Consider the following 14481-nt stretch of genomic DNA (forward strand, 5'->3'; position numbering starts at 1 on the left):
TGGAGAAAAATTGAAAAATATAAATTATTTTTGGTTTTATAATTTGTTTAGTATGCATGTATGTTTTACCTTTTGCTGAAGTTTCTGAATTTTGATGAAAATTCTGAAAAAGAAAAACAGGTCCAAAGATACACTTGTTATTCAGAAAACAAATTTGGGAAACCAAACCAATAATATCCAAAGTCTACATACAGAAATTTCTCTGGCATGATAAAAAGAAAATGTATTTATTAGTGTCATATATCAATGTTGCTTACTAAACAGAGGAAATCTAAATTGTAAAATGAAAGAAAAGCCTTCTGACTGTTGTAATCAGCAATCTAGGTTATTTGATTCAGGAAAAAAAAAAAAGAAATCTTTAGCATAAGCTCAGCCTTTTTTTAGTATTATTAGAACAGTTCTACAGATATAGCCTAAAGTCAATCCCCCTTCCACAGCAGTGACTAAACTTTTAATATAAAAGATCTGTAATTCTCTTTGTTTAGTGTGTCCAGTTCTTATTTTAGCTGTCACTTCAGATACAAGCTTTGGGCAGCACAGAAAGAAGACTGGATGGAAGGGTGCAAAATCATATAGATTCACTATATAGTTTCCTTTATTTTTTAGGGTTAAAAAAATGATAGTCAAACACTTGAGATCATATCCTGAATTTTAAAAAAATACTGTCTGAAATTTTTGTTGTCATTTAAGTTCATATACATTAGCTTGGTGGTTTTGTTTGTTTGCTTGTTTGTTTATGTTTATCTCTATTGTAGGCCTGGAATTACTTTAGTGGTTTAGTATTTACTGGTTATAACTTTATTATCATGAAAACTGTATAAGGTAGGTGATTCACAGGTTCATTAGAAATGACGTTTCAGTCCAAAAGCAAATTCAGTTTTCTAATAAGATCCATTTTAATTGACACTAAATTTTTTTAATATTTTGCTTTGACAAGTTTGCTTTTAAGGAAATCCAATTAATGAAAAGCTGGATTTTCAAACAAATAAACTAGGGAGTAATCATTTTCCTGTAACAAAGAACTTGCTACAGTATTCCTTTTAGAGAGAAAACACTTCTGTAGTGTTTAGAATGTAATTAAATTTACATACAACTTTTCACTTAAAAGCATCATTCACATGAACCTTTTCAGAAGCATTTCTCTTAGGTAAAATATTTCACCTGAGCATAGTTTCAACCACTGGGCTTAACAACTACACATAAGATCTTTACCCCAGCCATGTGGGTGAGACTATTAAACATGTCAGCATGACTTAACTAGAATTCAGTTTATTCAGAAATGTAAACTAGTATTTTAAGATCACCATGACATCCACCTACAGCACAATGTGTAAGACCGTATTTTTTATTTTGTAGTTCATTTATTGTGTATTTAATGGAAATATGTGAGCTTCTGGAATATAATTCTGAGGATGGAAAATTGTTTACAGTGCTGAGTGGGAGCATGCAGTAGACAGAGTACAACTGCATTTGTGATACAATTTTTCATTTTGCCAAAACTTACATTTAATAAATACTTAATTACTTCCATGTATGGCAGGAAATAGTCTCTTACCAAAAAATGCAGCCAAGAAAAAAGGAAAGCTTCTGAATTTTGAGTTTGTTGGCAGAAGACATATTTCTCAGTATTTCTTTAATCTTAGGTTTACGGTGGGTGGATAGATTGAACGACTTTGGCATTATTAGCCACAGTTGGTTAATGCACAAATTCTGTAAAAGTTACTTATTATTCGTGCCAATTTTCTTGTATAGGTGGGCCTATAGTTAAGATAGGATGGAAAAATGGATGGAGAAAAAATCTGAATGATGTGAGATATGTGAACTTTTAAAGTGTCCTCAAAATAAGTAGAATCTGGGGTAGACATTTATTTGGAGATATTGAACTATTTACTTTGGCCATTGACATATATGGAATAAAACTATTAATTGTCAACTTTTTTCTTCATTTCTATGCATGAATAATCACATACAATTTACTGCTCATAAGTATATAAGAAAAGTTCAATATGAATATGAGCTTCTCTTGATAATTATAATTGTTCATAGCTTTCCTAGGAAATATCAATACTTAGTTTCTCCTTGAAGGATTCTTTTGGCTTCAGATATATTGAAAGTTTGATATTTCTGAGAAAATTGTCATTTTCATTCTTTTAGGGAGTTTCAGAAAATGAATGTTTAAAGGTAAAGCTTTTTATAGCTAGTACTAGTTTAACAGCATTTGAAGTGCTTCATCCTAAAATTAGATTTTCCTCCTTCTTTGATCAGTTTGTTTCTACTGATTCACCAAGAGCAGGACATAAAAATTGAAGAACAACCAAGTGGTCTTAACAGATGGAAAGACATGTGTGCACATTTATACAGCTGGTCTCCTACTCTAGCAAAGGCTCATATTTGTTGTGAAGCTGGCTGTAACCAATGGCCCTGAGATAAGAGGGTCCTAAGTGGTGCTTGTGTGAGTTAAAACTTTCATCTTGTCCTCATGAGGAAGAGTCTAAAAAACTACCACCAGCGTCATCCCTACAACTTCCAGTAATAATAATGATTCTCATTCAAGATGCACTATCATCTGGCCCCTTCATTAATGTTATTTCTAATATCACAAGAACCCTTCAAATTCTGTTTTCTTTTTTGTTTTAGAGATGAGGAAAACTGAAACTTAGAGAAATGAATTAATTTTCCAAAGGATATTCATCTAGAAAGTTGTAGATCTTGAATTCAAATCATCTTTGTGTGACCCTATGCTCTTTGTGTTTTATTATCAGCTCTAGGTATTTGTAATATCTCCAAAATGTGATAATCTAAGAGAAACGAATGCCTTGTTGAAAGTTAATTCTCACTACCTTGGTATCCTGGCGATTAACTTCAAGTGTTGGAAAATCTTTTGGTGATATAACTCTTTTGCTTCTTAGTTATCACTATCACTGTTCATGTAATGCAAATAAGGTATTTAAATTTCTATATTCATTATTACATCTAATCGCAAAAACCCACAATTCTAATTATAATAAGACATAGGAAGTCCAACATTAAGAAATTACTGATTTTTATCAGTCATCTATTTGAAAAAATAAGCATGGCGATTTATATATATTAGTATAATTGTCTACTTTCTAAATATATCTTTTTGAAATTTCAAGGCTGGCACATTCAAGGTAATATAATCTCTGCTGTTCCTATCCATCCAGATAATGAATGAATGCAATCACTCTCTCATGAAGTTTCATATGTACTGGAGTGTGTATAGAGGCCTGGATTCAAATCTCTGTTTTGCCACTTATTAACCCTCTGTACACAAGCACTCTAAGCATCAGATTTTAATTCTAAAATGAACTTTAAAATACCAACTTCAAGGTATTGCTGTGAGGATGAGTTGAAATAAATAAAAATGAAGTGAAATGAAGTAATACGTAAATGAAACTATTATTGCAATGCACTATCAAGTATTAGTTATTATTATCAGCAGCATCATATCTTTTGGCTTTATCACGTGCTAAACTAATAACAAGATTGAATGATTTGTTGTAACCAGATGTCCTAATCTTTTTCTTGGGCAATAATCACACATAATCTACATCATATTTCTGAGATTTAAAAAACCAATCACATAGTACTCATTTTTTAAACTGAAAAACCAGGAAATCGTCACAGAATGTGAGATCATAGAAGCAGTGTGCCTTGAAGATTCAGCAAAGAATACCACATGAACTGATCTCTTCTTTCCTGCATATGTGCTTGTCCATGCGAGCATGGATGCTTACATCTGCATACTCTGGTGTGCATGAGAGCCATTAATAGACTATACAAACGCTTGCCTGTGAATATTATTATATAAGCATATTCATCTAGGTAGGATTGTAGAGTTGATTTCAGTCTCACTTGAAGGTTATATTGTAGTTACACTTCAAAGGTATAAGAAATTTCCTTTTAATTTAACTAAATCCTTTTGGTATAATAGAATTAAGTTTCCATTACCCGCAAATGATTGAAATGTACATGTACCCACACACACTCACACACCACATATATGCTAGTTAGTCATAAGTCTTTCACTCTCCTTAATTAATTATTGAACTTAGGTTTAAAATAATTACTGTGTAATAAATGACTGTATTTACCTCTGCTTTTCTCTGAAGAATAAGATTTAGTTCATTTACAGCATCTGTAATTTGTTTGGTCTCCACACATCCCAGAACAATGCATATATTTTTAACATCGTCAATAATATTATCCAGATTTTGCTGTAGATGAAAAGATTGACATCTTACAATTTATTGCAATCAAGGGGACACTAATTTATCTTTAAACTACCTCTCTTTCACTCCATAATATTTTAATGTATTTTATCTGTATCATAAATAATGTTGGCTTTTCAAAACACATCAGCTCTATCAATTCCAGAATCACAGTCATTCCAATGGAGGATTTCAAAATGGAGTTTATTTCAAAAGAGGTGCAGTATGTAGGAGTTGATCAGCTTTCTGGGAGAGAGGTGTGAAAGATCTCATTCAGTAGATCTTTCTCTCACAAGAAGCAAAAGCTCTAATTTGCTGGTTTATGATACTAGAAAAAATGATGATACTAGAAGAGATAGAAATCCTCTGTGACCCTGACCCCAGGCAAAAATCTCTTGCTTTTTGAGCAGGGGAGCAAAAGCAAAACCTTTCTGGGGGAGAGGTAGGACATGGGTTAAGATCCATTGCTGATAAGAGAATGGTAGAAACAAAAACCTTTTGCTCCTGGGGTAGGGGCAGGAGACCTGTCTTGAGTCCAAGATCCTACATGGATACCAATCAGCAGTCAGAAACCACGGAGGAGGGGCAGAAAACTCTGTCCTGTACAAGACTAATGACAGATATAAGGGACAGTTTGGCTGCCAGAAAGTTCCATTCTTGAGGCAGAAATGCTAAGAAAGTTCCAATCTTGAGGCTCAAAAACAGTCTGCCTAAGGCTGTGGTTGATCATTACCACAGAACTCCCTTTACCCTACTACAAAAATGAGTCTATTTTGAATAATAGACAAGAGCAAAGCACTGCTAGGGGAGAGACAAAAAAGTATTGCGAGAGATCTTCTCTGCGGCATAGGCAATCAGGGACTGTTGAAAGCTGAGGGTGAAGCAGGAACAGAGAAAAAGTCGCTAGTATTCCAGGCCCCCTATATAAGTACAGGTAATAGTAACCAATCACTGGAGGAGTTTGAAGCCTGATGTGCCCTGACGATAATGATAGCAACAACAAAACACAAAGCTCAAATCTTGACTAGATTTATCAACTTTACATAATAAAAGCGTAACAGAATATATAACCCAGATGTTAGAACAATCAGACAAGGACTTTTAGTAACTATGATTAGCATATTACAGGATCTAGTGGAAAATGTGGACGACATGCATGAACACGTGGGGAATTTCAGCAGAGATATGGAAACTACAAGAGTCAAATGGAAACCATAGAAATATAAAAATATATTTGGTATTAGAGATGGGGAATTCTTTCAATGAACTCATCAGCAGATTGAACACAGCTAAGGAAAGTATCAGTGAAATTGAAGATAGGTCAAGAGAAATGATCCTAACCAAAACCAAAGGGGAAAAAGAGTGGGAATAAAAACCAGAACATACTATCTAATACCTGTCAGAGTCATACATGCATTTAGAGTTCTGGAAAGATAAGAATGGGGCAGAGAGATATTTAAAGAGATGATGGCCAACATATCAGAATTTGTGGGATGCCACTAAAATTTAGAGGCAAATTTATGGCTTTAAAATTTAAATAATTCTATGTCAAAGAAATTGAAATTATAATAAAATCCTTCTTATAAGTAAAACTCCAAACAGATGGTTTCGTTGGTGATTTTTATCAAATATTTAAGGAAGAAATAAAACCAAATCTACTCAAATTATTTCAGAATACAGAGTCAGAGTCAGAGGGTATATTTCTCAACTTATTTTATAAAGCCAGCATTAATTACTCCAATGTTAAAATCAAGCCACAACATTATAAGAAAAGTATAGACTGATGTCTCATAAATACAAATGCAAATATCCTTAACAAAATATTAGCTAATTGAAACCAGAAATATGTAGAAAGGGTTCTAAATTGTTACAAAGTGTGGTTTATGCCAATAATGCAAGGATATTTTTAAAATTTGAGAAGAATAAATGAAAAAAGTCATATGTCCATCTGTATAGATACAGAAAAAGCATTTGATAAAATTCATCACCCAGTTATGGTATAAACTCTTAGCTAATTAGGAGTAGAAGGAAACTTCTTCAACCTAGCAAGGATCAACTGACTTCATGCCATAACCATGTAACTTCCGAATAACATCATACTCAGTGGTGAAAGACTAACTTTCTAAGTTTAACAAGAAGGCAAGGATTCTGCTCTTACCGCTTGTCACTTCTAGTAAAATTCTACTGGAGATCAGGTAAAAGAAATACATATTGAGAGAAAGTAAATCTTCAGTTCCATGATGTCTAGGATGGCAGGGTTTTTACTTCAGGTAAGTAATGGGGCACTTTTTTTGTAACGGAAATGTTTTATATCTTGTTTTTCATGGTGGTTATATAGGTATATACATTTTCAAAACTAGTCAAAGTATACAGTTTACATGAGTGTATTTTATTTTATATATATAAATTAAACTTCAAGAAAGTTGATTTAATAAATATGACATCATAATGAAAGTAAGATAGAAAGTATACAGTTTGATGTTATGTTTAAAAAGAGTAAAGAATTATGAAGGTATTAGTAGTCAGCAAAATAAAAATTAAAACTGAAATAATATCTCATTACATATACCTCATGTAGGCAAAATTTTTAAAAGTTGGACTATACCATACATTGGTGAGAAAATAAAGCAATGGGAACTCTTATATATTGTGAAATGTGTATGACCAAATTAAATGTTTGGTATTATCTTGTAAGTCTATGGCCCTAGTTATGTACCCTAGAAAACCCCCTGAGATTAGCTTGAATGTACATCAACAGTAGAATAGATAAGTTGAAGTTTGCTAATCTAATTGAATAATGTACAGTAATGAAAATAGTTCAAAAGGATAGATCACAAAAACGATATTGAGTGAAAAATACGGGGCACAAAAAGTACATATAGTTTGATTCCATTTAGGTACATTAAAAAGGAAACCTAAACCTTAAACAGGCATACCTCATTTTATTATGTTTCACTTTATTGCACTTTGCAGATATTGCATTTTTTTACAAATGAAAAGTTTGTGGCAACCCTGCATTGAGCAAGTCTATTGGTGCCATTTTTCCAACAGCATTTGCTCACTTCATGTCCCTGTGTCACATTTTGGTAATTCTTGCAATATTTCAAACTTTTCATTGTTGTATTTGTTATGGTGATCTGTGATCAGTAATCTTTTTTTTTTTTTTTTTTTTTTTGTGGTACACGGGCCTCTCACTGTTGTGTCCTCTCCTGTGGCGGAGCACAGGCTCCGGACGGGCAGGCTCAGCGGCCATGGCTCATGGGCCTAGCCGCCCCGTGGCATGTTGGATCTTTCCGGACTGGGGCATGAACCCGTGTCCCCTGCATCGGCAGGCGGACTCTCAACCACTGCGCCACCAGGGAAGCCCTGTGATCAGTAATCTTTGATGTTACTATTGTAATTGTTTTGGGGCACCATGAACCTCACCCATATAAGATGGCAAACTTAATTTATACATACTGTTTTGCCTGCTCTGCTTACTGGCTGTTCCCCTATCTGTCTCCCTCTCCTTGGGCCACCCTCTTCCCTGAGACACAAAAATTTTGAAATTACGCCAATTAATAACCCTATAATAGCCTCTAAGTGTTCACGTGAACGGGAGAGTTGCATATCTCCCACCGTAAATCAAAAGCTAGAAATGATTACACTTAGTGAAGATACCATTTGACATTAAGCATGTCGAAAGCGGAGACACGCCAGAAGCTAGGTCTCTTGCACCAAACAGTTAACCAAGTTGTAAATGCAAAGGAAAAGTGCTTGAAGGAAATTAAAAGTGCTACTCCAGTGAACATAGGGATGATAAGAAATCGAAACAGCCTTATAGCTGACATGAAGAAAGTTGCAGTGGTCTGGATAGAAGATCAAACCAGCCACAGCATTCCCTTAAGCCAAAGCTTAATCCAGAACAAGGCCCTAACTCTTCAATTCTAAGAAAGCTAAGAGAGGTGAGGAAGTTTCAGAAAAAGAGTTTGAAGCTAGCAGAGCTTGGTTCATGAGGTTTAAGGAAAGAAGTTGTCTCTATAGCATAAAGGTACAAGATGAAGCAGCATTGCTGACGTAGAAGCTGCAGCAAGGTATCCAGAAGATCTAGTTAAGGTAATTAATGAAGGTAGCTACACTAAACAACAGATTTTCAATGTATGTAGACAAAACAGCCTTCTCTTGGAAAAAGAAGCCACATAGGACTTTCATGGCTAAAGAGGAGAAGTCAATGCCTGGTTTCAAAGCTTCAAAGGACAGGCTGACTCTCTTGTTTGGGGCTAATGCAGTTGGTGACTTTAAGTTGAACCCAGTGCTCATTTACCATGCTGAAAATCCTAGGGCCCTTAGGAATTATGCAAAATCTACTCTGCCTGTGCTCTATAAATGGCACAAAAAAGCTTGGATGACAGTATATCTATTTACAACATGGTTTACTGAATATTTTAAGCCCACTGTTGAGACCTACTGCTCAGAAAAAGAGATTCCTTTCAAAATATTGATATTATGCATATGGTCAAGAGCTCTGATGGAGATGTACAGTGAGATTAATGTCGTTTACATATCTGCTTATACAACATCCATTCTGCAGCCCATGGATCAAGGAGTAATTTTGACTTTTAAGTCTTATTATTTAAGAAATGCATTCTGTAAGCTATAGTTGCCATAGATAGTGATTCCTTTGATGGATCTGGGCAAGGTCAATTGAAAACATTCAGGAAAGGATTCACCATTCTAGATGCCCTTAGGAACATTTGTGACTCAAAAGAAAAGGTCAAAATATCAACATTCATAGGATTCCAACATTCATAGGAGTTGGAATCAAGAAGTTGATTCCAACCCTCATGTATGACTTTGAGGAGTTCAAGACTTCAGTGGAAGAAGTAACGGCAGATGTGGTGGAAACAGCCAGAGCACTAGATATAGAAGTGGAGCCTGAAGGTGGGATTAAATTGCTGCAATCTCATGATAAAACCTGAACAGATGAGGAGTTGCTTCTTATGGATGAGCCAAGAAAGTGGTTTCTTGAGATGGAATCTACTCCTGGTGAAGATGTTGTGCAGATTGTTGAAATGACAATGAAGGATTTAGAATATTAAATAAACTTAGTTGATAAAGCAGTGGTAGGGTTTGAGAGGAATTGACTCCAATTTTGAAAGAAGTTCTACTATGGGTAAAATGCTGTCAAACAGCATTGCATGCCACAGAGAAATCGTTCATGAAAGGAAGAATCAATTAATGTGGCAGACTTCATTGTTGTCTTAAGAAACTGCCACTGCCACTCCAACCTTCAGCAACCACGACCCTGATCAGTCAGCAGCTGTCAACATCAAGGCAGGCTCCTCCATCAGCAAAAAAGATTACAACTCACTGCAGGCTCAGAAGATGGTTGACATTTTTTAAGCAATAAATTATTTTTTAACTAAGGTATGTACATTGTGGGGGTTTTTTGACATAATGCTATTACACACTTAATAGACCACAGTATAGTGTAAACATAACTTTCATATGCACTGGGAAACCAAAAAAATCATGTGACTCATTTTATTGCCATATTTACTTTATATTGGTGGCGTGGAACTGAATCTGAAATATCTTTGGGGTGCCTGTCTTGATAATGGATGCATAGTTTGGTGCTGAAATGGCAAAGAAAAGCTACAACATGGCTTTTCACCAAAGGATATCTCTTATGTAGAAGAAAAGAGATATGAAGTGGTGTAAAAGCAGATCCTATGATATTGGCAATATTTTGTACCAAACTTATTGTGTAATAAGATAGTCTGCTTAGTCCTTTAATGGGTATGTGTGTGTGTATGTTCTTCATATATTATATAATTCACTGCACAAATCTTAAATCATCAGATCATGTTCTTTTTTTGACAAAAACCTTTAATTCTGTATCTCACTAGGAATGCAGATTATGTTGGTTAGTGATTATCTTCCTTATTGAAGATCTTTCAGTTTTCTTCTTCTTCATGTCTGGCAATGTTTCAGTCTGCCCTTTATTTCTGCTAAAGTAGGTTCCAGTTCTGCAAAGGTGTTTTATTTCCCTTGTAACCTGACTTTTTCTCCTTCATGTCTTTGACTTCTCCTTTTGTGACCTTTCAGCTGGTCCTTGTTAGCAATTCATTTCACCCTATTTTCTTCTTATGATTTTTTTACTCCTTTCCCACCTCTTATATTCTGTTGTGAACGCAAATCAGTTTTGTGACATTTTTCTTCTAGATCCTATACTTTAGTGATAGTGTTAAAAATAACAACTCTAATAGCAATAAAATAACACTTGTACTTATCTTTTCTTGAACATTTTTTATCTTCCAGCCACTATAAAATATTAAGCACATTACATCTACTGTTCAGTTAATTTTAAAAAATCATCACATTATTTTATTATCTTCACTCTAGTGATGAATAATATAAACTCAAGGATGGCTGCATAAAAGCTTCCCTAGTGGCAGAGGGTTTGCAAATATGTTTACCTGACTTCAGAATCTCTGCTCCTAAATTCTGTCTTTACTGCCACTCTGATTAAATTATGTTTGATATCAAAACTTCTGAAAATCCAACAATTGATCTGCTTGTTACTAAGAAAGCTTCAGTTCTAAAAAAGTAAATATATATTATCAGATTCCTAGGTACCCCCTTTCTTTCTCCTTATAAATGGAATTTTTGGTCTCTCTCTTGAGGCTAAATGTTGTTGGATTTTGGTCTTGAGGAGAGGAAAGTGTGAGTTAAGAATTATTCTGCCTTCCTCATTGAATTACTTATACCTGAATAATAGAGGTGCTATATTTTTCTGATTATCTAGTTGGTACATCCTCTGAGCCATGGGCTTGATGGTAAAGGGTTTGGAGGCTTTTAGATCATTTCACACCAGGCAGATATTTCATGGAGCCAAACTACATTTTGAAGCATGAATAGATTTTTCTCAATCCAGATCCATCTGGTTTACATTTAGTTCATCAGTTACTAGATCCTAGTGTAGGTTTGTCATCAGTGGTAGACATTGCGAACTGTCTCTTAAGGTCCTACTTGGCATTTAAATAAAATTTTGGAGACAATGCACTAGAGGCTACTAGGAAAAAGCAACTTTGAATCAGAAGCTGATTCTTCCATCTAGATTGAGATCTTGTTTTATGTTGCTTTGTCCTGTACATACCACTCTATGTGCATTATGTGAATATTCTGTCTTTCCAACTAGATCATCAGCAATTTCAGAGCATCGTTCTGATTTTGATTTCTGTTGATTCCAGTGAGTAAATAGTTCAGTAATTTGTACTAAGTAAGCATTAAGTAATACCTTAGAGGAAAATTCTTTCTCTTTCTTCTATTCTTAATTTCTCCTAAATGTTAGAGATGAATTCAGAATATAGCATGAATACAGAAGACATTCCTTAATTATGAGTAGAATAGAGGAAAAAAATGCCCAAAGAAAAAGCTTTATGTAAATTACTTACAAAATCAGCCATTTAACAAGCATAATAGTTAGGATGCCCAATCTGAAATAAGTCTAAAATATGTTAATAGCGATTGCTGAGGAAATAAAATATTTGGAAATTTAAGTTATCCATATTATTCAATAATATTCATGGCATATTTATTCAGCCTGCTTGTTATTTTTTTTCAAATCATGTAATAATCCATGTTTGAAAAATATAAAAATTATTCTTCAAATTGGTACTGTTTTCAAGGCTGATGAAATGCTACTTAATGCACTTGTCAAACAAATAGAAAGTACAAAATTGTGAATTGATAATATCATAGTCTGTCCTCATTTCTTAGATATTTAGCTATTGATGCTTTGTAGGAAGAATGTCATTTAAAAAGTTCATTGTTTTGGGGGGAGTTCATGTAGAAAGTTGCAGACACTGTGGCCCATTTATAAAATAATTCAGATGTGGGTGATAATAACTATTTGCCAGTGATAATATAAAGACAGTATTTCTTTGATGTTTTGCCAACTTTTCAGTCATTTTGGAACAATTGGTTTCTTTCAAAGTGAAAACATTGGAGGCTTCATATGTAAGTGGTATGATCAAACTTCTATATTTGGAAATTAAGAAGTTACAGATTCTCAACAATTGGTGTTTGTGTGTTTGTAAAAAGATATCTATGATACATGAGCAGTAATGAGACATTTAGCTAATTAAAATTCATCCATAAGTAAGTTATGATAACCTCAAAAGTATATCTGTGTCTAGTCAAGAGATATAAATGATCTAGGAATGAAGTCTTAACGTGCCCTGGGTACCTGGTAAATTTCAAATTCTATGCTAGAAAGAATGACTATGACAAAGAAGTAGTAATTATGACACTTTTATGAGACTTAATTTAATTGTGAATTCTTTTCACATTCCACATTTTAAACTTCAGATTCAGGCCAGGCTCAAGAAAGAAAAATGGAATCAGAGTGAGAGGATTACAATTTGGGAAGGAATATGAGCTGTGTATTTGTCATCACCATATCTTTACATATTTATGTGGAATTCATGTGTGAGTTTGGTATCTACATCAAGAAATATAATTTATTATTTTCAGAACCCTTTACTGTTTTTTAATATTAGGAGTAGTTACTTAAGATCTGTATCCTTTTATATATATCAAGAGTTATTTTTTTTAATGGAAAAAGGAGTCTTGATTTCAACACATTCTCTTACCTCATTTTCTGTAATCATACAATGTTTTATCTGTGGAAGACTGATCCTTTCCTGGAAGAACAAGCTATAAGAAATGATCTGCTTAATGGTGACTACAACTTGGATGCCCAATAGGTGGCCAAATCTCAGTAGTCTTGGACTGACTCCATTATGTTCCCTGCCAAGCTATCTTCTCCTATCTTCACTGTTTTAGTTAATTGACGTCTCCATGCAGTCAGTCAGCAGCCAGGAATCTGGAGGTATTCTAAACACTGTGTTCTTTCATTGTTCACAGTTTTTCACCAAATCATGTAAATTACAGATTTTCACCTGTTATGAATCTGTCTCCTCCTGTCCTTCCCTATAGTAGAGCTTTTGTTCATGCCCTCCTCATTTCTTTGGGTTAATGAAATGTCCTACAGTCACCCATCTGTCATTCTACTGCCCTGCATAATGGCTCTATGTCATCAGCTGATAAATTAGAAAATCATTAAATTGTCTATAAAATGTCCTTAAGACCCTAGTAACTTGGTTCCTGCTTGTCCCTTTCATCTGGTCTTTTTCCAGGCTCTCACCTTGAACCCTAATTGTAGCCATTCCAAAGTACATACAGTTTCCTAATCACACCAGGCTGTTTGCTACCTGCTCTGTTAATGTTGTTGTATGCTTAAAGTTATCCCTACTTCCCACTTTCCTTACCACGCTCTTTCTCTGGCTGGCTTAGTTACTTTTCAACACTCAGATCAAAGAAGTAAAATTGATAACCCTATTTTGTGTGTCCTGTATACACATAGGTCTTTCATAGTACCTATGACACTTTATTATACACATCTGTTTACTTGTCTGTTTTGCCATGATAGAATGAAAGTCACTCAAGTGTAGACCCCCGCTTTATTCATCTTTGTATCTCCAGAAACTTGCAAAGCTTTAGAAAAAAGAGTAGAAAATTAATAAAATCTTATTGAATTAATTAAAGAAGTAACAAAAGTTAATACCTGGGTTTTCAATAGGTATTTCAGGTGGGAGTCATATTTTTTGATTACTGTTGAGAGACATTGTCTGGAAAGAAAAAAAGAATTTTGTTTAAAGTTGGATAGGAAAACATATTAACTTTAGCACATTTATCACAAGTTCTGCTTTGTCCATGTTTCTATAGAAAACATGGTTTAAAAAGGATTACTGTTGACATACTTTTAAATGTCATTTCAGATGGATACCTTATAAACTTGTATAAACTTGGTATAACTTGATAGACTACAAACATATTTGAAAACTTTAGAACTGCAGAGAAATCCATGACAACCAAACCTCTGAAAGACTGTTCATTATATCAAACTACTGTTAATTTAAAATATAAGTTGCAGAGGGATTCATAAGCAGATAATGACAAATAGAGAAATATGCAAAACTTTTCAGAGAATTGCTTTTAGAATTAATGACATATACTTATCATAGATGGTGTTGTCTTTGACACCAAACCTCTGTGTTTTCTGATATTTTTGCTTTTTTCTCTAAGCTTCTCTTAATGCTTCAGCTTTATCTATACTTAGGTGGAATAGACGTGAGTTGAGCAGAGATTCTTTTGGTTTCACTGTTTAAATTTATTTTCCTAAATGTTATTAACTTTCCTTTCC

At 34.1% G+C, this 14481-nt stretch overlaps 1 protein-coding gene across 2 annotated transcripts in view; it reads right to left on the minus strand.

The window, feature by feature from the left end:
* The window catches only part of PIK3C2G (phosphatidylinositol-4-phosphate 3-kinase catalytic subunit type 2 gamma), a 353351-nt gene that overhangs the window by 298024 nt on the left and 40846 nt on the right, over positions 1-14481 (minus strand). For both annotated transcript variants that reach the window (XM_065887110.1, XM_065887109.1), the window contains exons 7-9: positions 13843-13906; positions 4116-4238; positions 70-103 (exon numbers count right to left, since the gene is read on the minus strand). In XM_065887110.1, the coding sequence (XP_065743182.1) occupies positions 70-103; positions 4116-4238; positions 13843-13906 (221 nt within the window). The remainder of the gene's footprint in view (positions 1-69; positions 104-4115; positions 4239-13842; positions 13907-14481) is intronic.

Source organism: Phocoena phocoena, chromosome 11 (genome assembly GCF_963924675.1).
Source record: "Phocoena phocoena chromosome 11, mPhoPho1.1, whole genome shotgun sequence".
NCBI lineage: Eukaryota > Metazoa > Chordata > Mammalia > Artiodactyla > Phocoenidae > Phocoena > Phocoena phocoena.